We start from the raw sequence: 24449 nt of genomic DNA on the forward strand, positions 1-24449 counted from the left end.
AAAAATCTTTCTTTATGCAATTTTCACCCCAAACTTGGGGTGCGTCTTATAGTCCAAAAAATATGGTACATTTATGTTAAATACTGTTATTGCTCTTAAATTATGTACCCAAGCAGATACTTGGCAAGCACTTGTTATCTGCAGGGTTAAACATGCCAGTAATTACTCAAAGTACAAGCAAAACACTTAATGCATGTATAAAAACTGGCAGCAGCACACTGCAGTGTAAACCAAGGATGTGCTGTAAGTAATGGTGGCAGTGCCCCAATCATCATTGTTCATATGCCTGTGTAAAACGTCAACTGGCACTAGTTGTTAGCCTTAAAATCGACCATAAAGCACGTGATTGATAGAAGCAAATGCCACATCTGCAGATGATCGGCTGCAGCAGTTTTGTGAATGAAAGCGCTTCAGATCCCACTGGAGAATCACAGCAGCAGAGAATAAGGGGAATAATCTCATTGCATCATCTTCGAACTCTCTCAGATTAAAGATTCTGGAACATAGGTTTGTTTTTTTAAAGAATTTATACAGAAAATGTAATTTTGGTTTAAGAAGTCTTTATCCCAGACCCCAGGTAAATGTGAGCTCAGGGTCCACACACTTTACTGCATTAGTATAAGTGATCTACTTCTGAGCTGCTAGGGAAATACATTAGATGGCCGGAGGCAAAGAATACAGAACTGTCTAAAATAACATTATATACAGAGGTGGGTGTATGATGGAGGCAATGCTTACAGTAAACTCCTGATATACATGTAACAGATCTCACTATACAAGAACACTATAAACACCAGCAAAACAGACTAGGTTTGTAAGGCGAGGCTCATGGCTTCCAGTCTGTACAGGTCCGATGTCATGTCGCTGCATTCCTCTTAAAGCCGATCAGTTCTCCATAGGTGAAAAAGTCATTAAATCTGTTAGTGCAGCAACGTCGACCATCATAGGCGAATGCTGAACCTGCAAAGAAAGACCTTCAGTTAGAACTAAGGGCTGATGAAATCGTGTAAAGGAGCATTATTCCTTATCCAGGTAGGTCATGTGTATAACATACAGATGCTCTTTACAGGGCCACTTTTCTAAAATTTAAATGACTGCCTGAAATACAAAAGGAAATGTGTCCTAAACGTTGCCTTCTAGAGATCATTTGATTTTCAGCTTGTTCAATGGTTTACAATAAGTCATTTTGAGCAGAGTTGCCTAAACTTTCACATGCCCCCAATCTCTAAATGCATGGATTTGGGGTTAGAAATAATTTTTGCAATTAGATTTCATTTAAAATTGGCACAGCACTTATGAAGCAGGGAAAACTATAGATTAAAATGGGCATAATGTTTAATAAAATACAATTGCTAACATAAATGAATTTTGTTAGAGTGAAAAAGAGCAAGCTATAACTTAAAAGGGTAATCCAACACTAGACATGGCTTATCTGTAATGCCCAAGTCTGTATTTTAAGGCCGGGGTCACACTCTCGGAGTGTGTAACTGCATAGAAATACATGCAGCCACACTCCAGTCCCGAGTGCTGGTGGCAGCGCCCGTTATTGATGCAAGGGACTCGTTCGAGTTTCTCACATTGCACTCGCAAGTGTGACCCCAGCCTAAGTATGTAGATACATCACAGTTACAGAGATGGGTCCGATACAGAGCAAAAGCAACTTCTAAGACATTTACAAACCAGACCCTGATCCCATTTTATGGCAGGAGGGAGGAAAACAAAAACCGTACACACTAAGCGATAGAAAAGTTTAATGTAGAACAGAATAAAAATATTTGGAACAGCGAAGACAGAACTGAGGCTTTTGTGTATATACAAGATCTGGATCGTTCCTCGGATGGCAATGATCTACTGGGAGGAATGAAGTCATTTCTCTACCATGATCGGGGTGCAGCTTCCAAGAAAGTGGAGTGGATCGTTGGTGGTCTTCACATCTGATAAGAGAAAAAGTGCACAATCAGGTTTAGCAGCTGCTTTATTTCCAGGTGTTATGCACAATCTCCTAGGAATGATTACATGTGTTGCTGTGCCTGGCCTGGCCCCTCAGGTTGCAGTATAGGCACAGCCCCACCAGTATGCACAGCGCTGTGCCTGGATAACCAATGAAGGGGCCATGGCACCGTTGTAGTGCTGATTAGGGAGAACAAAAGCTGAAGACCACCCCTGTATAGATTAAAGGTGTTATCCCATTTAGTACATTAATAGCATATAAACATATCTCCCCCTTCTTCCTAAATCTGATGTGCATGGCTACAGTTGCTATTGAAATTCCCTTTCAAAAAGTCTAAATTATTGGGCCCTATGATCACTACATAATCTCCAGGTCTAAGGAGCCCTTGAAGCATCAAGCAAAAGATTTGCACTACCCTCATCCAGACCAGGGTGGTATTAGTTGGCATCCTCCTCACCTCTTGCATTTACCAGGCCCCGAGAGGTTATGTTTCGTCATCCTCTACAGGTAAGATCAGGATTTTGGACACAACATGCCCACGACTATCGTCGTCTTAGCTGTAGTTAAGCCTCACGTGGCCTGGTAAATGCCAAGATGCTGCGCCACAAGTTCCAGTTGCAGAAGTAAAAGCTGACCAGGGCAAGACAAAGTTTTATGTTCTTTTCCAGCTCCACTTCTGTACTTTAGGTTTGTTGATGGTGTTACTGACATGCATTATGGCCTTTTCCATAGGGTATAGGGAGATGCATACCGTCATCAGGCCCCGGTTCTGAAGTCTCCAGTAATTGGGGAGCTTGTTGTGCATGTACATCTTTTTCTGGGCTGCCCATGAAGACGTCGTCAGTAGTCACATTTATGTCAATATCCGTCTCAAGGTCACAGCTAGCTTGAGTTGTTTCGCTTGCTTCAAGGCCTAAACATTGCATGAGGCCTGGAGACTCCGCTGCTCCCATGTGGACTGCATGAGTGGGAACTAAATACTGCGTCAGGTCCACTACTGCAGGGACCTACGTGAGACACGACAAACACAGTCACATCCATTCTATATAGTACCAAGAAAGAAAAAAAAAAGATATAGTAAAACAAAATAAAAGACAACTCACAGGATCAGCTTCTGTACGCTCCAGATTCTGCACTATAGGATTCGGTTCTTGATTCTGCAGACTGAAGACACAGTTGTGGTAAGTCAGAGAGAGCTCAGAGACGAGAGTGATAGGAACCATGCATGGCACATCATACCACATAGGTAAACCTAACTTTAACTGAGTCAGGAACCAGGCTTGGTACAACACTATTTAAAGTCAAGAAGCAAAGAACGGTGCAAATTTTTTTTGTTTGTTACACAATCCCTCCATGTGTTGCAGCTGTCAAACAGCCGTGAGACATGCAGCCGTGGGGACCCTAACATAGTATTTGAGCACACCCAAGTCACTTTATTAAACACAAGAGCATGCCCAGATAACACCTTATGCCAGCAGCACACATCAGTAGCTGGCACGCATTTGACATCTTTCTGCAGAGTAGCTGCTCTGCAGCAGAAGACAATAGCAACTTCAAGTGCATGGGGCCTGCACAGTAATGTGAGGCATGGTCAGCTATGACCTAGCACAATCATAAGTTAAAGGGAACCTGTCACCCCCAAAATCGAGGGTGAGCTAAGCCGACCAGCGTCAGGGGGCTTATCTACAGCATTCTGGAATGCTGTAGATAATCTTTTAGGATACATCCGGGCTTAAGAAAAGAGGTTAGATTACACTCACCCAGGGGTGGTCCCGGTCCAGTCCGATGGGTGTCGCGGTCCGATCCGGGGCCTCCCATCTTCATAGGATGACGTCCTCTTCTGGTCTTCACAGGAGCGTGAAAACCAGAAGAGGACGTCATCCTATGAAGATGGGAGGCCCCGGACCGGACGCCCATCGGATCGGACCGCCCCTGGGTGAGTATAATCTAACCTCTTTTTCTCATCTTTCAGGATACATCGGGGGCTTATCCACAGCATTCCAGAATGCTGTAGATAAGCCCCTGATGCTGGTCAGCTTAGCTCATCCTTGATTTTGGGGGTGACAGGTTCCCTTTAATATAAAGGCTAAAGTGCACATTGCATGTGTTTTATATAACATAACGGGACCCTATAGTAGACAGACACCACAACCTTCCAGACTGAGGCCACTGATTATCTTATATACAGGGGAGTGGGTGCAAAATCCCATAAGAACTTGGCCTAAAAAGTACAACTGCCAGGTCTTCCATAAGCCATAGTAGGGTATACAGTACAGACCAAAAGTTTGGACACAACTTCTCATTTAAAGATTATTCTGTATTTTCATGACTATGAAAATTGTACATTCACACTGAAGGCATCAAAACTATGAATTAACACGTGGAATTATATACTTAACAAAAAAGTGTGAAACAACTGAAATGATGTCTTATATTCTAGGTTCTTCAAAGTAGCCACCTTTTGCTTTGATGACTGCTTTGCACACTCTTGGCATTCTCTTGATGAGCTTCATGAGGTAGTCACCAGGAATGGTTTTCACTTACCAGGTGTTCCCTGTCAGGTTTAGGCTGCCGTCACACTAGCAGTATTTTGTCAGTATTTTACATCAGTATTTGTAAGCCAAAACCAAGAGTGGGTGATAAATGCAGAAGTGGTGCATATGTTTCTATTATACTTTTCCTCTATTTGTTCCACTCCTGGTTTTGGCTTACAAATACTGATGTAAAATACTGACCAAATACTGACCGTGTGACGGCAGCCTTAATACGTGGGATTTCTTGCCTTATAAATGGGGTTGGGACCATCAGTTGTGTTGTGCAGAAGTCTGGTGGATACACAGCTGATAGTCCTACTGAATAGACTGTTAGAATTTGTATTATGGCAAGAAAAAAAAGCAGCTAAGTAAAGAAAAACGACCATCATTACTTTAAGAAATGAAGGTCAATCAGTCTGAAAAATTGGGAAAACTTTGAAAGTGTCCCCAAGTGCAGTGGCAAAAACCATCAAGCGCTACAAAGAAACTGGCTCACATGAGGACCGCCCCAGGAAAGGAAGACCAAGAGTCACCTCTGCTTCTGAGGATAAGTTTATCCGAGTCACCAGCCTCAGAAATCGCAGGTTAACAGCAGCTCAGATTAGAGACCAGGTCAATGCCACACAGAGTTCTAGCAGCAGACACATCTCTACAACAACTGTTAAGAGGAGACTTTGTGCAGCAGGCCTTCATGGTAAAATAGCTGCTAGGAAACCACTGCTAAGGACAGGCAACAAGCAGAAGAGACTTGTTTGGGCTAAAAAACACAAGGAATGGACATTAGACCAGTGGAAATCTGTGCTTTGGTCTGATGAGTCCAAATTTGAGATCTTTGGTTCCAACCACCTTGTCTTTGTGCGATGCAGAAAAGGCGAACGGATGGACTCTATATGCCTGGTTCCCACCGTGAAGCATGGAGGAGGAGGTGTGACGGTGTGGGGGTGCTTTGCTGATGACACTGTTGGGGATTTATTCAAAATTTAAGGCATACTGAACCAGCATGGCTACCACAGCATCTTTCAGCGGCATGCTATTCCATCCGGTTTGCGTTTAGTTGGACCATCATTTATTTTTCAACAGGACAATGACCCCAAACACACCTCCAGGCTGTGTAAGGGCTATTTGACAAAGAAGGAGAGTGATGGGGTGCTACGCCAGATGACCTGGCCTCCACAGTCACCAGACCTGAACCCAATTGAGATGGTTTGGGGTGAGCTGGACCGCAGAGTGAAGGCAAAAGGGCCAACAAGTGCTAAACATCTCTGGGAACTCCTTCAAGATTGTTGGAAGACCATTCCCGGTGACTACCTCTTGAAGCTCATCAAGAGAATGCCAAGAGTGTGCCAAGCAGTCATCAAAGCAAAAGGTGGATACTTTCACAATATGTCTTATATTCTAGGTTCTTCAGTTGTTTCACACTTTTTTGTTAAGTATATAATTCCACATGTCTTAATTCATAGTTTTGATGTCTTCAGTGTGAATGTACAATTTTCATAGTCATGAAAATATAGAAAAATCTTTAAATGAGAAGAAGGTGTGTCCAAACTTTTGGTCTGTACTGTATAGACGGACATGGACGCATCTCATATAATGATAAATGTATGATGAATAAAATGAAGGCTAGGACAACACAGTGACTTGACAAGGATGGTAAATGTAGCAGCCCTACATTACAATAGTCCATCTCATGGCTACACGAGTCATTTATTAGGCACCAGGTCAGACTTACAGCCAAACTGCAGAAATTACCTTTCTTCTTCTGGCATATCAAACAGGGATTTTCTTATAGGGGACTTTGCTGGGCTTGGAGACTTCTCCGGTTTCAGGTCTTCTACAGCTTCTTCTACGCAACTTGTAATTGGCGTTCCAGAGTTCTGGGCAATTTTCTTTGTTGATCTCGGCGTTTTTGGCCGACAACATCGATTTCTGCCAAGACCTAAAAAGGAAAAGCAGAAAAAAAAGTGGAAATGTTAAAAAATTATAACAAGCTCCATCTGGAGATTATGGAATTAAGTGGAAAATGTCAAGAGAAGTCTCCGCAATGCTGCGTGGCTGAACAACGACCTGCAGTGATGGAAGCCGGACAAGGCAATGAATCACTTACTGCCGGGGACTTTGGCAGGACTCTCAATCCTAAAAAATCCAGCATCAAATACGATGGGGTCCACTTGCACTGGGATTACTGGCGCCTCTGCTTCTGAGGTCGGATCCTCAGTTTTAACTTTATTTTTCATTGCAGCTTTAATTGCAGCGAGGCGACTTCTGGCGGCCGCTCTCCCAACATCTTCTTGATTCGGTTTCCCAGGTTCTGCTGGACACATTTTTTTCTGCAAACCAAAAGTTGGGGAACTCACAGATCTGTAGTACAGAGGCGATACCCGCTCCCATTGAAGCGGATGCTTCTAAAAACGGGCTTGTCCAGATCTTTGACATTTGCAGTTCCTGACAGCTAATTAACTACAAATTGCACCAAAAAGGTAAACATTAAAAAATCCTTACCCTTACAGCCTTTTTAGCTTGAGTCTGAACTGTATTTTGCTGCCAGGCGATTTCTTCTAGTTTTCCAAGATTAACAAACTTTTTATTCACATCTTCAATCTAATTTAGAAGAAAAAAAAAAAAAAATTATACAGAAAAGAAAGCTGTATTCTCATAATAGACACCACCCACTACTATAAAGGATAAACTGCCCCCTGCTGGACAATGCGTGTCACATCCACATCTGTTATGCACCAAGCACAAGATGCAATAAAGCCAAAGTGCTAAGAAGTTTTTAAACTTTACTGTTATAATCCAAACATTGCAGGAAATATATTAAAGTGCAAGTGACGCTTGAATTATATAAATGAAAGGATGACTGTCGTAGAGGAAAAGTAAAATCCATGGAGATAATCTCCGGAGAGGGGACATTTCACCCTTACATTGAACATATGGGAATAAGTATAAATGAGGAAATGAGAATGAGGAAATGAGAAAGAGCTGACATTTCAACCTCCACTGAAGTAGGGACTTCCTGCAATGATCAGATAATTACAGTGGGAGAGTTGCTCTGATAACTAGACACCACAACACGGATTCATTTACTTAGTACTCTTCCAAGGGAAGAGCTTCCTCTGTTCAAAGCACTGGTCCTCAGGCTTTTTTGGAGCCAGCGGCAATATTGGGGTTTGCATCAATCCAATATTTATGGGAGATACAATTTTGGCGCTGTGGCGAAAAGATGAACATGATGATAAATTCACTCACACTGTAAAGCCATCCTAACTCCCTCCTACTTGGTATTGGTCCGATCAATGATGCTATCCATGTTTCAGCTCTATAGAGGGATAGAAACACGATGGGAAACATGACGACAGTGACTGTCACCTGGGACCTCTAAGGGTGAAGATTTGGTGATCTCATGGAGTTCTAACAGACCTGGCACGTCCTACAAGCAGCCCCCATATGAGCTGACCAAGGGGAGGTATGTGGGTGTAACCTTGATCTAATAAAATCGGAGTTTGGGTGTCCTCTACAAAAGGATGATTACAACCTTTTACAAAACTACAAAGAGCCGTCAGAGAAAAGTAGTGTAGACATGATCTTAAGACTTTGTTAATACCCCATTCCTTTTTGCAGGAACTCACCTGAAAATAAATCATATCCCAAAAGCCATCGAGATCTGTACATGTAGTTTCCTTCTCCCCTCTCTTAAATTCACAATTGTCAACCAGTCCCTCAAACTGCTTAAACCGCTCGGTCATCAATAGTCTTGTTTGCCCCACTGTGGTTCTAATCAGGTCTTTGGCTGGAGAAAATATAAAAAGGAGACACGTTGCACCGACACCGCTCCAAACAGAAAACTAAAGTCCCATTGTATAACAGTCATATTTCATGAGAGACACAAAAGTGTGTGGTTACAGAAAGAACACAGCCAAGTCTGGTGTCAGCCAAAAGCCATAGTAAAAATTACAACAGTGCAAAACTATTTCTCCCTAAAAGGAGGCAATGCCATGTACTTTGCACCACTGGGATTTTTACCACTGCCCCCATAGATCACTGCGGTTCACACGACTTACTTGTCTTGAGCAAAGCTCACGTGGATTTGAAAAAGAATCAGCCAGTAACCAGAGGTTGGCCCTCATGTTGCCACTATGGATTTTCAGCTTTAACTGCCAAGGGTCCCCATCTGGATTCCCCTAATACACAATATGTGGCTACCAGTCGTGGTCTTTGCGCAGAGCCCAGTACAATAGATCACTGTGCTTCCCACTGTTGTATGAAGTGCTTTGAGCAGCAGATTGGACCAGATGACCTAGGAGGTCACTTCCAACTTTGTTTGTTTTGTTTTTTTGTTTTTTTTTTAATGCTGAAAAAGCACCAAAATCTGCCCGGTACTTTCAGATGTCAAAATGGAGTTTTTATCTATTTGAAAATTACCATCTTCTGGAATATCCATGTCAATCCTTTTATCCCAGCCGCTACACAACAGTGTCAGCTTCTGAATCTCAGACTTCAAGATGTCCCTAGAATTAAAAAAAAAAAAAAAAAAAAAATTGGAATCACCTAAAAGTTAAGACGCTTAGAGAATAAAACCCATGATCACACCTAACAGACTAGTTATGGAAAATGTGCAATACAATATCAGAAAACCCCATTCACACCATGTACAGAAAATCCCCACTGATCGGAGAGCACGTCTGTCTTGCTGCAGTTCCAGTAGGGTCATGCAGTGGATTTCACTTGCTGAATTCTGATCTGCAGAAAGTTTTCACCTAAACGTCATTGAGCTTTGCAATCTTTGTCGGTCCCTTGGACTTTAAAACAGAGCTCCAGGGAGTATGTCCATCCAAACTCTTGACCCCCATATGTGAGATTAGTGGGGGTCCCAGTGCTCATACCCCTTGCGTTCAGCTTATTTGCACCTCATGTATACTGAAAAGTCCTAACAGAATCTGCTGTATTCTTTGATTGATACCATTAGCCATTTGGCTTTTTGTGCTATTTTGGCCAATATAAAACTGAATATGTCCCTGTAATACATTTCCCCTATATAGGGCGTCATATACAGACGAAAGATACGCCTTGGCGGAGACTAACCTGAAGTATGGCACGTCGTGTAGTGGCTCCTGTGCTGGTATGGTCCTCTCCTCCGTGCTTGGCTCACAAGGTGGTGGTGTCAGTGCCGGACTAGTGTGTAGGGCAGAACTGGCATCACTTGTACATTCTACTATTTACACACAAGACCATTTGACAGAATGAATTAGTATTAATTATTTAACAACAAGAGTAGTTATATAAATATATTAATCATGTCATTATTTATAAAAAAATATTTATAATTACAGCTACATAAAAAAAAAAAAAAAAAAAATTATATATATATATATTTATATATATATATATATATTTTTATATATATATATATATATATATATATATATATATATATATATATATATATATATATATATATATATATATATATATATATATACATACACACACACACATACATATATACATACACACACATATATACACATATATATATATATATACACATACTCAATTATAAGCCGAGATATTATATGGAGCATCTATGGGGCCATAAAGAACTGCATGGAGCATTATATGGGGCATCTATGGGCCATAATGAACTGCATGGAGCATTATATGGAGCCATAAAGAACTGTATGGAGAATTATATGGGGCATATTGTTATATGGAGCCATAAAGAACTGCATGGAGCATTATATGGAGCATCTATGTGGCCATTAAGAACTGCATGGAGCATTATATGGGGCATCTATGGGGCCATAATGAACTGCATGGAGCATTATATGGAGCCATAAAGAACTGTATGGAGAATTATATGGGGCATATTGTTATATGGAGCCATAAAGAACTGCATGGAGCATTATATGGAGCATCTATGTGGCCATTAAGAACTGCATGGAGCATTATATGGGGCATCTATGGGGCCATAATGAACTGCATGGAGCATTATATGTGGCATCTATGGGGCCATAAAGAATTGCATGGAGCATTATATGGGGCATCTATGGGGCCATAAAGAATTGCATGGAGCATTATATGGGGCCATAATGAACTGCATGGAGCATTATATGGGGCATTTATGGGGCCACAATGAACTGCATGGAGCATTCTATGGGGCCATAAAGAACTGCATGGAGCATCTTATGGGGCCATAAAGAACTGCATGGAGCATTATATGGAGCATCTTATGGGGCCATAAAGAACTGTGTGGAGCATTATATGGGGCATCTATGTGGCCATTAAGAACTGCATGGAGCATTATATGGGGCTCCTGATTCAATATGGATATTCAAAAACACTTAACCTACTGATGTCTCAATTAATTTTACATAGTAACATAGTTTTAACATAATTTTACTCTTATTAGTATCTATTTTTATTTTTGGCCTTTATTTATACTCGAGTCAATAAGTGTTCTCAGTTTTTTGTTGCAAAATTAAGGGGTCGGCTTATACTAGAGTATATACAGTACTTTTTTTTTTTAAATACACCCTTGCTTACTGTGTCAAAATACCTTTATCCGGGGGAGGAGCATTTACATTCTGGTCCTGCTTTACTTCCATGGTTATAGGTGATGGTTCAGATGGAAACACAGAATCAGTCTCTTCTGTATTATGTTCTCGTATAACCACAAAGTCCCTACAAATAATACAATATGCATCACCAACTGGTCCAGACCACAAAACTGTAAGACCACTAAATATAAAGCCTCGCACACATCATTACCTTCTACCATCCTGGGGACTCAATGTAAAAGTAGGGGTCAGAAATGCGTTGGCTTTGTTAGGAGTCATGGGCTGAAACTTGAATGTAGACAATCCGTCCAAAGGCTGAAAGACAAAGTTGTCTGGAGCGAAGGACGGCACTCGCAACCTTTCTTTAAGGATGGTTTCGAGCTCTTGCGCTTTTTCAGGAGCTCGATCAACTACAGGAGGCTATGAAGAGAGAGTAAAGACACAACAATTTATCATAAATCAGCCTATTGAGAATTTGATAGTATGACAGAACAGGTTCCCAGACTTTGCTGTGTGACAAACTTGCTGACTGCATTCTGCAGCCTGCGTTGCTCTGTATTAGTATGCATAAAAGCTACAGAAGTCACTTTTTTAAATGAAATCCTATAAAAAAAGGTAGAGAAAAAAAAAAAAATCTTGGGCTGCACACTGAAATACATGTAAGAGTCTCACCTCACTTTTATCAACGGCCATCTTTGGGTTGGTCTCCCTTGTAACCTGTGGTTTGGCAGCTGCAGAAATAACAGTGCAGATATTAAAAAAAATGAGAGGAGGAGGAAATCACAGGACCAGCTCATCTCTGATTGGTAGAATCATTTCTTCTTAAAGGGATTTTCTCAGAGACAGCCCCATTTATACTGGACACTATCAAGCAATCAGCTGATTTTGCCCATGGGGGCTACAGCCAGTCAATTGTATTAATGTATTAAAATGATGGGCATGTAATCTTACACGGCCAGAGCTGCTTCATTCTGGACTACACTAGGGGGTCCTGAACGGGGAAACCCACCTCTGCCCTCTTAGTGTATATGGAGAAGGGTTGTTTTTAGGAGACTGCGTTTCAAGGACAATCTTCAGTCAAATAACTTTTTTGGGAAGGGAAGTGATCTACTCATAGCGGCACAGTACACAGATTTATTAAAGGGGCTGTCTGGTGAAAACATGTTAATCAGAAGAGATGAGCGAAAATGCTAGGATAAAGTGTAATCTGAGCATGCTCCAGTGTTAATAGAGTATCTTCAGATTGCTCGAATACTATGTTCGAGACACGGCAGCTGCATGTCTATTGACTGTTGGCAATCCCTGCATGTGTTGTGGCTAGCTAACAGCCACGAGACATGCAGCCGCAGGGACTTGGACATATTATTCGAACATGCTGAAGGCACTCGGATAGAACAGGAGCATGCTCAGATAACACCTTATCCAAGAATGTTCGCTCATCACTCGTCATCAGCCATTTCCAGAATAGGCGATAAGTTACTGATGGGTCCCAGTGGCCGGACCCTCACCTAACATCGATTGGCAGAATGGGGGCACATTTATCCTGCAATGTCAGTGTTCAACCGCTGCTCTATTCATTCTCTATAAGGCTGCTGCGCATTTGACATTTTTCCCCCCCCCCCCCCGACAACCCCATAGTAAATTAATGGAGCGATCGGGTGTCGGACCTCCCAATATTTTGTAATGGGGCTGCCACCAATTGTCACGGATCCCACTCTGTGGTGTCATTAATTTGTCACGTACTCGCTCTCAGCACGTGACTTTAGGGGGTTGTGCCTGCAAGGGTAAATTTATCTCCCCTCTCTCAGTCCAACATTCAACCTCTGTCCTATGCTGTAATGGGAGCATAAATCACACACTGACCCAGGCCACACACCCGCTCATACACGCCGCCACCACTCACCGAATACACGGGCGATGAGTCCCAGAAATATTAATACTAATGTCTACCACTCATAAGGCTCACACACCTTAGGCTATGCATTCGTTAGAACATTAAGGTTCAACTTGTTAAAGTTTTATACTTTAATACAAAAAGGTTCAATGCTTACAGTAAGAAAAAGGTATAAAAATATGATAATAAAGAGACATACAACTATGCAAAAACAGTATAAAAATAAACAGTAGAATCTTACAGAAACATCTAACTTTGTAGTCTGCTTTCTGCTCCCTGAGGAGGGTGAATATGGAGTTGGTGGAACATATCAGCTTCCCAGGGCTGCCCTCACATGTGAACACGATTCTATGTATACAGGCCTAATTTATAGATTTACCTGGAGGTCAGATTTCTAGACCAGCCCCCCCTAAGGTTAATATCATAATTTGTTGTTTTTGATTGGACCGCGGCCGCTCCCCCAATGAATATATTATTTTCTATGAGATTTAAAGAGCTAGGTGGTATCAAATATTTATCTTTTTCTTGGTTCCCAGCACGACCTCCTGGTGAGAGTGGAGACAGTAGTCTGCCTTCTCAAGATATGTATGCTGTGACCTTTGTGAGGCCTGCAGTTCCAGGACAGATGTTTAACTACTGCTAGTTACACATAACCCTAGACATATGTCACTACACACATATAGATATCTACATATTTCACCACATCCAGTCTCTTCGGGGGCGTGGGATAGAATTATTTCTATTAGAGCATGGTTTAAGCAATTATTCCCTGTACTAAAGATTTGGTATCCTTGCGAGGAGTGCACCAGTTCTACAAGATTCAACTCAGTGCTTACTTAGACATATGTTATGGCCTGGTGGTTAGGAGCACCCGGAAAGACCTGATGGTTAAACTCACAGGACAAGCTCTGGGAAGTGGGAACTTTGCTGACCGCAATCCCTAATCCTATCACACACATTAGAACTAGCCGTGGAGCGTACCTAACAGGCCTAGACGCCTCGGCACAGCCTAAGAACTAGCTAGCCCTAGAGATAGAAAATAAAGCCTACCTTGCCTCAGAGAAATTTCCCCAAAGGAAAAGGCAGCCCCCCACAAATATTAACTGTGAGTTAAGATGAAAGTCACAAACACAGAAATGAAACAGGTTTTAGCAAAGGGAGGCCAGACTAACTAAATAGACAGAGAATAGGAAAGGTAAATTTGCGGTCAGCACAAAAACTACAAAAGACCACGCAGAGTGTGCAAAAAGACCCCCGCACCGACTCACGGTGCGGAGGCGCCACCCTGCATCCCAGAGCTTCCAGCTAGCAAGGCAAAATCATGAAAGCAAGCTGGACTAGAAAACCATGAACAGAAAATAACAAACGGGAACTTAGCTTCTTGCAGGAAGAGACAGGTCTCCAGAAAGATCCAAGAGCGAACTGAACCAGCACAGGAACATTGACAGCTGGCATGGAGCAACGATCTGAGTGGAGTTAAATAGAGCAGCCAACCAAAGGATAAACCACGTCACCTGTGTAAGGAACCTCAGAAGCAGCAGCTTCACTCACAGCCAGAGGGAGTCCATGGACAGAACTCGCCGAAGTACCATTCACGCCCACAGGAGGGAGCTCAACAACAGAATTCACAACAGACATACTTGCAGTTTTCCCTCCCCGTTTTTCTTTTTTATCTTTTATTTGGCAAAGGCTGTTCATCAATATGGCAGCCTAGTACAAGAAGGAGAGCAAAGGGGCTATGACCGACCTCTGTGAGCAGAGAGGAATAGAGACAGCCGACAGATCCAGGGAGCTGCTGATACACGCCTTGGTTGAGCAGGACATAGAGCAAAGTGCTGAAGCATGTGGCCAAGGAGAGAGTCCACCTCAGAGAGACCCAGCAATGCCAGCTCTTACACCGGAGATACCTGATGGAAATGCCAGTGCTGAGGAGCCTATGGACGGTACTTTACAAATGGACTTACAACAGCTGGGAACAAGTGATCCGAATCTGCTCCTGCAGCTTATTCTACAGTACCGACAGGCTGCAGAACACCGGGACTGGGCTGAGAGAGAGGCTGCAGAATGCCAGGCTGAGAGAGAGGCTGCAGAAAGCTGGGAGGACAGAGCTTTCCAGCTTTAGATGGCTCAAATAGAGAGGGGTATCAGTCCTCAGCTAACCCCCTCCCCGGACATAAGTCCGAGGAGACCACGTCTGGAAAACTTCCCTGTGATGGAGAAGGATACGGACTTAGATACTTTCCTTCAGGGGTTTGAAAAAATCTGTAGGCAATACCATTTACCCCGTGAGCAGTGGGCGCAGTATCTAACCCCAGGGTTGAGAGGCAAAGCCCTGGAACTTTTTGCTGGCCTCCCACCAGAGCTAGATGGGAACTATGAGGCCATAAAAGAGGCCCTGATCGGGAAATACAACCTAACACCAGAAGTGTATCGGAGAAAGTTTTGGAACCTACAATGTGGTTCAACTGACAGCTATGCAGATGTTGTGAGCACCTTGAGGACCACGTTCCACCAATGGATCAGGGGACTTTCTGTTAACAGTTTTGAGGACTTAACAGATCTTATGGTCAAGGATCAATTTCTTCACATGTGCCCCACGGATGTAAGACTTTGTGTGTGATCGGAAGCCACAAACTGCGGATCAGGTTGCAAAGATTGCTGACTGCTATGTGGCTAACAGGATGCCTGAGGTACGGAAGCCATCGGGATTCAGCTGAAGGGGAGGTAAGCCAAACGGGGACCCTTCTCCCTCTGCCGGTCGATCACGAGTGCTGTCCAAGCCCACCTCCTATGGGATCCCGGGGAATAGACATTCTTTAGGTGATGCACGCCAGTGCTTCTCCTGAAACAAAGTGGGACATGTTAGCACTGTCTGCCCTGATAGGGAGAAACGCCCAACTACAACCACAAATCCATCTGTGTCCCCACGTCTGTTCTCTTTGTAGCCGGCTCTGATGCGAGAGCTAATGAGAACTGTCAATCTGTCACTGTTGGCAATAAAGTCACCACTGGTTTCAGGAACACTGGGGCAGAGGTGACCCTGGTGCGTCCAGCCATGATAACCCCTGCCGATATCATACCAGGAAAGACTGTCTATAACTGGGATTGGAGGGGTCAGCCCTGCAGTGCCCATGGCCCGTGTGTACCTGGACTGGGGAGCAGGGAAAGGATTGAGAGAAGTGGGAGTATCCGAGGCTATTCCCACCAATGTGTTGCTAGGCACGGACCTGGGGAGGATGGTGTCCCACTAAGTTCCTCCCTTGCAAGTAAATGCTACAGAGAAGGTGGAAGCAAGTGACCCACCTGAGATTCCGTGCAAGGAGGGAAAACGTCCCAATGCACAGGACTGTAAATATGTGACAGCTGTGACCCGGAGTCAGGCTGCGGCTCAGACTCAGGCCCAGAGATTAGAGGATGAGTCTCAGACAGAACTGCCAGGACAGGAGGCCCATACTGTGGCCCCGGCGCCTCCTCACATGGCAGATCCAACAAGGTCCCTGACAGGGCCGCACTGGGACTAAAATTCAGCCCTGGCATTTGAAGTTACACAGGCCCACTTGTCACATGGTGACGGTATAATATCTTTGTAAACTTGTAAGTTACAAGAAGTGAGGGGAGAGTAACACGACTATATAACATATAATCACAGCTTTATCCAGCATTACAGCTCAGTCCTATTTATTGCTTTTAGTTGCAGTACCAAGAAAAGCTGCTACTTTACCTACATAACTGGATCTCGTAGATAATGCAGAAATGAGACGACCAAAGGCTATGGAACCTCATTCTGATGCTCCATAAACTTTACCTACAGCCACTTTTGGTTCCGCTGCGCGGAACGAGACCCGGAGACTCTAAAGAGCGGTGACATCAGTAACGTCACCACTCTTCAGATATTCCAGGTCTTGCGCTGAGCTCGGCGACTGTGAAGAGCGGTATTGTTACTACCGTCACCGCTCTTCAGAGTCGCTGGATTTCGCCAGGTCTGGGCTAGTAGTGGGGGTGTCTGATAGACACCTCTCCATTACTTACACCAGGGATTGATAGCAGCTGAAATCAACCCTAAAAATCATTACAAATACCAGAATTAAATGCTTTGACGGCTGGGAAAAGCAGTAGAGTTAGCGCTATTCCCAGGCGTCAGGTGCTAACTACAACTGTCATCATCCTTGCCTCATCTCCCTGTGAAGCATTTCTGCTGTATTTACATGTGCTGATCTCAGGCCACTAAACGAGTGTGATCGACAATACTGAAGTCGTTCGCTTGTTCCCGGTCTCTTTACACCAACTGAGAAAGAATGTAGGGAACAGAACAATCACAATTAGATCAATCTATGCCCATACAGTATCATGTTATCAGCAGCACATCTACAGTTTACACAGGTGATGTGCTGCTGAGAACAAGGATTTCTGTTCCTACATAAACAATCCAATCACTCGATGAATAGGCAGCATTTTGCTTGTTCAGTATTGTGACGCCTGAGAGACCGGGGTACCCAGCAACGGACCAATGGGGTCTGTCTCTTGAGGGGGGATGTCACTGGTGGCTTGACCCGGTGCTGTGGCCTCAGGCAATGCACAGTGTAAAGGGTATCGTGAGGGAACAGGCACTTACTTGATCAGCAGCAGGTTCTCCCAGCGGTGATGATCCCAATCCTGGATAGATGGCTATTGTCCAAATGAAAGACTGAGGCACTGAAACGTTTAACCAGTTTACTTTAACAAAAAAAAGGATTTACAACCAGTCCTGTCACCGGAGTCTGTATGGGAACTCTGAGTTACTTTGACCCTGCCGGGGTCTTCGCCTCTTATTGTACGCAATATCTGTGTGGCCCTGCTGCTGTATGTGAACTGGCTGCCGGCCCAATCTGTCCCCTCCGGGTCCTGGTTCGACGGGCAACCCGAGTCCTTTTATCGGCTTACCCCCTCCGGGAGTACCGCTGAACTCTGTGTCTGTTGCTGCGTCCGACCCTAGTGAAGCTGATATCACCTCACGTTTTTCCGGTTGCTGTATTATATGTAATGAATACAGCCACGGATCCGGTATCCGTCTTTGCGCCTGTTCTGGGTAGTGATTAATGCTACCCGGTTCTCACAATGTCCTTTTTCTCTGTCCCTCTTCTCCTCAGGCCGGTGATTTAGGCCTGGAAACCGTCACAGGACTGTTAGAAATTCAGCTGTATGACCTCTCACTATCAGCTCCTTAGCCCAACTGCCATTTCTTCTCTCAGACCAGAATGGATCAAGGGGAGTCTCTGGAGCTCCCCCTTCTGGCCGGAGGTGGTAGTGCAGTCTTGCTATTTTAGTATTTGTATTTACTGTCAGTAACTATTTTTGTGGCAAATACCCCTAGGGGTGCCACAGTATAATACACCTCATAGTCCTCCATATATTATAATGTGCACCTCAGTCCTCCATATAGTATAATACACTCCCTATAGTCCTCCATATATTATAATGTGCACCTCAGTCCTCCATATATTAAAATACACTCCTTAGTCCTCCATATAGTATAAATGTACTGCCACAGTCCTCCAAATAGTATAATACACTCCTCATAGTGCTCCATATAGTATAATGCACCGCCATTGTCATCCATGTAGTACAATTCACTTCCCATAGTATAATGCACCCCATAGTTCTTCACATAGTATAATGTATTCCCCATAATCCTGGATACAGTATAATGCAGCCCACATATAGTATAATGATGCCACTCCAGAGTATAATGCAGCCACCCCACAGAATATATTGTAGCCCCCCCACGAGTATAATGTAACCCCCAGAGAATATAATGCAGCCCCCTCATATAGTATAATGCAGCCCCTGCATATACAGTCCAGCCCCCATAGAAAGTAATACAGTCCAGCCCCCATAGAAAGTAATACAGCACAGCCCCCTTAGAATGTAATAAAGCCCCCCCAATAGAATGTAATACAGCACAGCCCTCATAGAAGGTAATACAGCCCTCCCCCCAATACAATTATCACTCACTGATATATTAAAAGAAACAAAAAACAAAACAAAACCACAATACTCTCCTCGTGCCCCGCGCTGCGGTTGGCTCCGGTCTCAGTAGCTGCAGTCTGCCCGGCCACACAGCAGGTGCGCGATGATATGACATCATCGCGCACCCGCAGTGTCAGCGCGAGGAATGATGGGAGAGGGAGCGACAGCAGACGCTCTCTCCTCCATCATTGCATTGAACTGTACCAGCATCATAGACACCGGTATAGTTGAATGCGGGGCGGGGTGTGAGTCAGCGCTGGCGGGAGGAGTCAGCCCTGGCGCCGCTGATAGTGGCACACTCCTGGTACCGGCCCTTCTAGCATTTGCCAGAATTGCCCTATGGCCAGTCCGGCTCTGGTCCCTGATAACAGACACTGCAGACTTAGCTTCAGACCAGGGCCTGGCAGTCACATTAGGCCAGGGCCTGCAGACTGACAGAGCTTCCAGGAGGCCCTGCGGACAGATGTCAGTCTGGAGGAGCTCAGATGTCTTGCAGACCGACCGCCTGCTGCTTCTGGCAAAGATGGAGTATACTGGGACCAGGGCAGACTGTATACAGAGCCTATCCCCACGGATATTACAGAATCTTGGGACTATGAAAGGCGGCTGATCGTCCCTTATCCATTTAGGGAACAATTATTGAGGATTGCCCATGAAATTCCTTTGGCCGGACACCTTGGAATACAAAAGACTAAAGCTCGCCTGACACATAACTTCTATTGGCCCAAGATGGGGACAGATATTGCCAATTACTGCCGATCATGTGTAGTTTGTCAGAGAGTTGGGAAGTCCGGGAATATACAAAAAGCTCCATTGATACCACTGCCTGTGATCGATGAGCCTTTCCAGCGAGTGGCTGTGGATATCATAGGACCACTTGCAATCCCTAGCAGCTCTGGCAAAAAGTACATCCTCACAGTGGTGGACTATGCTACACGATACCCGGAAGCTGTGGCTCTATCCTCCATCCGAGCAGACAAAGTGGCGGATGCTTTACTGACTGTGTTCTCTCGTGTGGGTTTCCCCAGGGAAATGTTGACTGATCAGGGAACCCAGTTCATGACTGATCTGATGGAAAGCCTCTGTGAAAGAATACAAGTACAGCATTTTGTGGCCAGCGCCTATCATCCCCAAACCAACGGACTCTGCGAGCGTTTTCATGGAACACTAAAGCAAATGCTCAAAATGTTGGTGGAGACTGAAGGGAGAGACTGGGAGCGGTACCTCCCCCATCTGTTTGCCTTCAGAGAGGTACCCCAGGCATCTACTGGATTCTCCCCCTTTGAACTGGATTATGGGGGGAGGGTCAGGGGGCCACTTGATTTGATTGACTGTTGGGGAGGACGACCCCAGAACTACTGGAGTCTCTGGTTGAATATGTGCTGCGGCTCAGAGAGAGAATGCAAAAACTGAGCAACCTAGCCCATGAGAACGTGACCCAGGCCCAAATCAACCAGAAGGTCTGGTACGACCGTAATGCCAGACTGAGGGCCTACGAGGAGAAGCAGAAGGTTTGGGTGTTGGGCCCTATGTTATGCAGGCCGCATGGGAGGGACCATATACTGTACATAAGCGGCTAAACGATGTTAATTATGTGGTGACACCAGATGAGCATGCAAAGCGACAGAAAATATTTCATGTGAATATTATGAAGGCTCATCATGACAGGGAGACCTGCGTCTTACCTGTCTGTAGCCTGCCTGAAGAGGGGGAGGCTGATCTGTTACTAGATGTGGGGGCCAGGACTCAGTACATGGAGTCAGCAGAGTTTAACCCTGAGCTATCCCACAGTCAGAGGCCTGAGCTGATGGGGGCGCTCAGTGAGTTCACCGAAGTCTTCACAGGGGAGCCTGGGAGGACACACTTAGCAGCTCACCATGTGGACACTGGTACTAATCCCACAGTACGGCAGTCTGCATACCGGGTGTCAGCAGAGGTGAAGGCACACATGAGGGAACAGGTAGAGGAGATGCTGAACCTCAAGGTAATATAAAAATCCCAGAGTGCCTGGGCCTCGCCTGTGGTTCTTGTCCCAAAAAAGGACCGTACTGCCCGGTTCTGTGTAGACTACAGGAAAATAAATCTACTGACTACATGTGAGGTCTAGCCCCTGCTGAGGATAGATGAGCTGTTAGAGCAGTTAGCAACCATCATGTACCTAAGTAGGGGATATTGGCAGGTACCCCTGCCTGGGGAAGTGGCTTATGCCACTATTGAAAAGGAATGTTTGGCAATTGTGTGGGCACTGCAGAAGCTGCAACCATACCTCTATGGGCGCAACTTTACCGTGATCACAGATCATAACCCATTGAGTTGGCTCAACAGAGTAGTTGGGGACAACAAGCAATTGCTTAGATGGAGTCTGATGTGAAATCATATTGTTGCAATAATTCAGCACATGAAAGGAATCGATCACGGCAATGCTGATGGCCTATCTCGCCAAGATGGGGCATAACCAGATACAAGCTCGGGAGCTGACCTGTAAGTCAACCCCCATGCACGTTCATAAGGAGGGAGGTGTGGTGAAATATGTATATATATGTGTGTAGTGACATATGTCTAGGGTTTTATGTGTAACTAGCAGTAGTTGAACATCTGTCCTGAAACTGCAGGCCTCACAAAGGTCACAGCATACATATCTTGAGAAGGCAGACTACTGTCTCCACTCTCACCAGGAGGTCGTGCTGGGAACCAAGAAAAAGATAAATACAGTTATATGAAAAAGTTTGGGCACCCCTATCAATCTTAAGCTTAATGTTTTATAAAAATAGTTTTTTTGCAACAGCTATTTCAGTTTCATATATCTAATAACTGTTGGACACAGTAATGTTTCTGCCTTGAAATTAGGTTTATTGTACTAACAGAAAATGTGCAATCTGCATTTAAACAAAATTTGACAGGTGCATAAGTATGGGCACCCCACCAGAAAAGTGACATTAATATTTAGTAGATCCTCCATTTGCAAAAATAACAGCCTCTAGTCGCTTCCTGTAGCTCTTAATGAGTTCCTGGATCCTGGATGAAGGTATTTTTGACCATTCCTCTTTACAAAACAATTCCAGTTCAGTTAAGATTGATGGTCGCTGAGCATGGACAGCCCTCTTCAAATGATCCCACAGATGTTCAATGATATTCAGGTCTGGGGACTGGGATGGCCATTCCAGAACAGTGTAATTGTTCCTCGCATGAATGCCTGAGTAGATTTGGAGCGGTGTTTTGGATCATTGTCTTGCTGAAAGATCCATCCCCTGCGTAACTTCAACTCTGTCACTGATTCATGAACATTATTGTCAAGAAACTGCTGATACTGAGAGGAATCCATGCGTCCCTCAACTTTAACAAGATTCCCGATGCCGGCATTGGCCACACAGCCCCAAAGCATGATGAAACCTCCAACAAATTATACTGTGGGTAGCAAGTGTTTTTCTTGGAATGCTGTGTTTTTTGGCCACCGTGCATAACGCCTTTTTGTATGACAAAACAACTCAATCTTGGTTTCATCAGTCCACAGGACCTTCTTCCAAAAAGAAACTGGATTCTCCAAATGTGCTTTTGCATACCTCAGCCGACTCTGTTTGTGGCATGCTTGCAGAAACGGCTTCTTTCGCATCACTCTCCCATACAGCTTCTCCTTGTGCAAAGTGCGTTGTATAGTTGACCGATGCAGTGACACCATCTGCAGCAAGTTGATGCTACAGCTCTCTGGAGGTGGCCTGAGGATTGTCCTTGACTGATCTCACCATTCTTTTGCTCTGCCTTTCTGATGTTTTTCTTGGCCTGCCACTTCTGGCCTTAACAAGAACTGTACCTGTGTTGTTCCATTTCCTTACTATGTTCCTCACAGTGGAAATTGACAGGTTAAATCTCTGAGACAGCTTTTTGTATCCTTCCCCTGAACAATTATGTTGAATAATCTTTGTTTTCAGATCATTAGATAGTTGTTTTGAGGAGCCCATGATGCCACTCTTCAGAGGAGATTCAAACAGGAGAACAACTTGCAAGTGACCACTTTAAGTAGCTTTTCCCATGATTGCATACACCTGGCTATGAAGTTCAAAGCTCAATGAGGTTAGAAAACCAAAAAAAGTGCTTTAGTAAGTCAGTAAAAAGTAGGTAGGAGTTTTTAAAACAAGAAAATGATAAGGGTGCCCATACTTATGCACCTGTCAAATTTTGTTTGAATGCAGATCGCACATTTTCTGTTAGTACAATAAACCTAATTTCAAGGCAGAAACATTGCTGTGTCCAACAGTTATTAGATATATGAAACTGAAATAGCTGTTGCAAAAAAAACAATTTTTATAAAACATTAAGCTTAAGATTAATAGGGGGTGCCCAAACTTTTTCATATAACTGTATTTGACACCTCCTAGCTCTTTGAAGAGAGATGTCAATTACAGCCTGACACTATCTATTTGTGAAGACTTTTACACAGGGAATCTCAGAGCAAATAATATATTCATTGGGGGAGCAGCTGCAGTCCAATCAAAAATAAACAATTATGATATTAACCTGAGGGGCTGATCTAGAAATATGACCTCCAGGTAAATCTATAAATTAGGCCTGTATACATAGAATCGTGTTCACATGTGAGGGCAGCCCTGGGAAGCTGATGTGTTCCACCAACTCCATATTCACCCCCCCCCTCAGGGAGCAGAAGGCAGACTACAAAGTTAGATGTTTCTGTAAGTTCCTCCTGTTTATTTTTATACTGTTTTGCATAGTTGTTTTTCTCTAGTAACCACCACGACAGCACACCTGGAGGATGTTACCCCTTTCCTAATAGGGACAGGAAATGACAAGAGGTTAAATAACCCCTCCCTCATCCTCCCCCCCAGTGTTTTTTCCTGTCCCTACTAGGGATGAAGAGGTCATCCCAGGTGTGCTGTGCCGGCAGCGGTCACCAGGGGGAAAGCGATTCTATGCCGGGCAGCTGGGGAGCAGACTTACCTCTCTTCCCCGAGCGCTGCTCCCGTCTCTCCGGACTCGGGACTTCCGCCACCAGTCCGCACCGTCAAGGCAAGGTCTGGGCGGCATTCTTCGGCTGGAGGCCTCTCTGAGCTCTCCAGCCCCTCTCCTCCTCCGGCGCTGTGCGCGCAATGAGGGCTTCCGGTCTGAAGCCGGCGGCAGGAAGTGACGTCAGACGCCGGCCGGCTTCGGTACTCAGGAAGCTCCTTTGCGTTCCACGCTGGAACGCATGTCAGTTAGCGTGGATTTCGGCGGTTTCTCCCCCCACATCCGGACATTGGAGGAGGAGGTCCTCTCACAGGAGGACAGGTGCTGTGTCCGGTCGCCTATTTAAGAGCCCCGGACAAGAAGACGTCTCAGGTAAGACCACGGTGTGGTGAAAATCATGGAGACGTCTGCCTCTCGCTCTGCTATTGCAGATCCCAGCACCATCCCGGCCCCAGTAAGTAATCTGGCCCTGGGTGTCCACTCCCTGATGCGGGTTGCAATCTTATGATTCCTTCTCCCCCTTTTTTTCAGGGGGACAAGGAACCCGCATCAGG

General features: G+C 44.5%; 1 protein-coding gene across 3 annotated transcripts in view; it reads right to left on the minus strand.

Moving 5' to 3' along the window:
• Nucleotides 1-508: 508 nt before the first annotated feature.
• DLGAP5 (DLG associated protein 5) overlaps nt 509-24449 on the minus strand; it is a 40423-nt gene continuing 16482 nt past the window's right edge. For 2 of the 3 annotated variants that reach the window (XM_069732636.1, XM_069732644.1), the window contains exons 7-19: nt 11712-11770; nt 11251-11459; nt 11039-11163; nt 9565-9694; nt 8905-8990; nt 8112-8272; nt 6985-7083; nt 6590-6812; nt 6235-6421; nt 3055-3115; nt 2703-2958; nt 1879-1934; nt 509-960 (exon numbers count right to left, since the gene is read on the minus strand). In XM_069732636.1, the coding sequence (XP_069588737.1) occupies nt 886-960; nt 1879-1934; nt 2703-2958; nt 3055-3115; nt 6235-6421; nt 6590-6812; nt 6985-7083; nt 8112-8272; nt 8905-8990; nt 9565-9694; nt 11039-11163; nt 11251-11459; nt 11712-11770 (1727 nt within the window). In that variant the 3' untranslated portion in view covers nt 509-885. The remainder of the gene's footprint in view (nt 961-1878; nt 1935-2702; nt 2959-3054; nt 3116-6234; nt 6422-6589; nt 6813-6984; nt 7084-8111; nt 8273-8904; nt 8991-9564; nt 9695-11038; nt 11164-11250; nt 11460-11711; nt 11771-24449) is intronic. The other variant, XM_069732654.1, reaches the window with a different exon arrangement.

Source organism: Ranitomeya imitator, chromosome 1, assembly GCF_032444005.1.
Source record: "Ranitomeya imitator isolate aRanImi1 chromosome 1, aRanImi1.pri, whole genome shotgun sequence".
In the NCBI taxonomy this organism is placed as follows: Eukaryota; Metazoa; Chordata; class Amphibia; order Anura; family Dendrobatidae; genus Ranitomeya; species Ranitomeya imitator.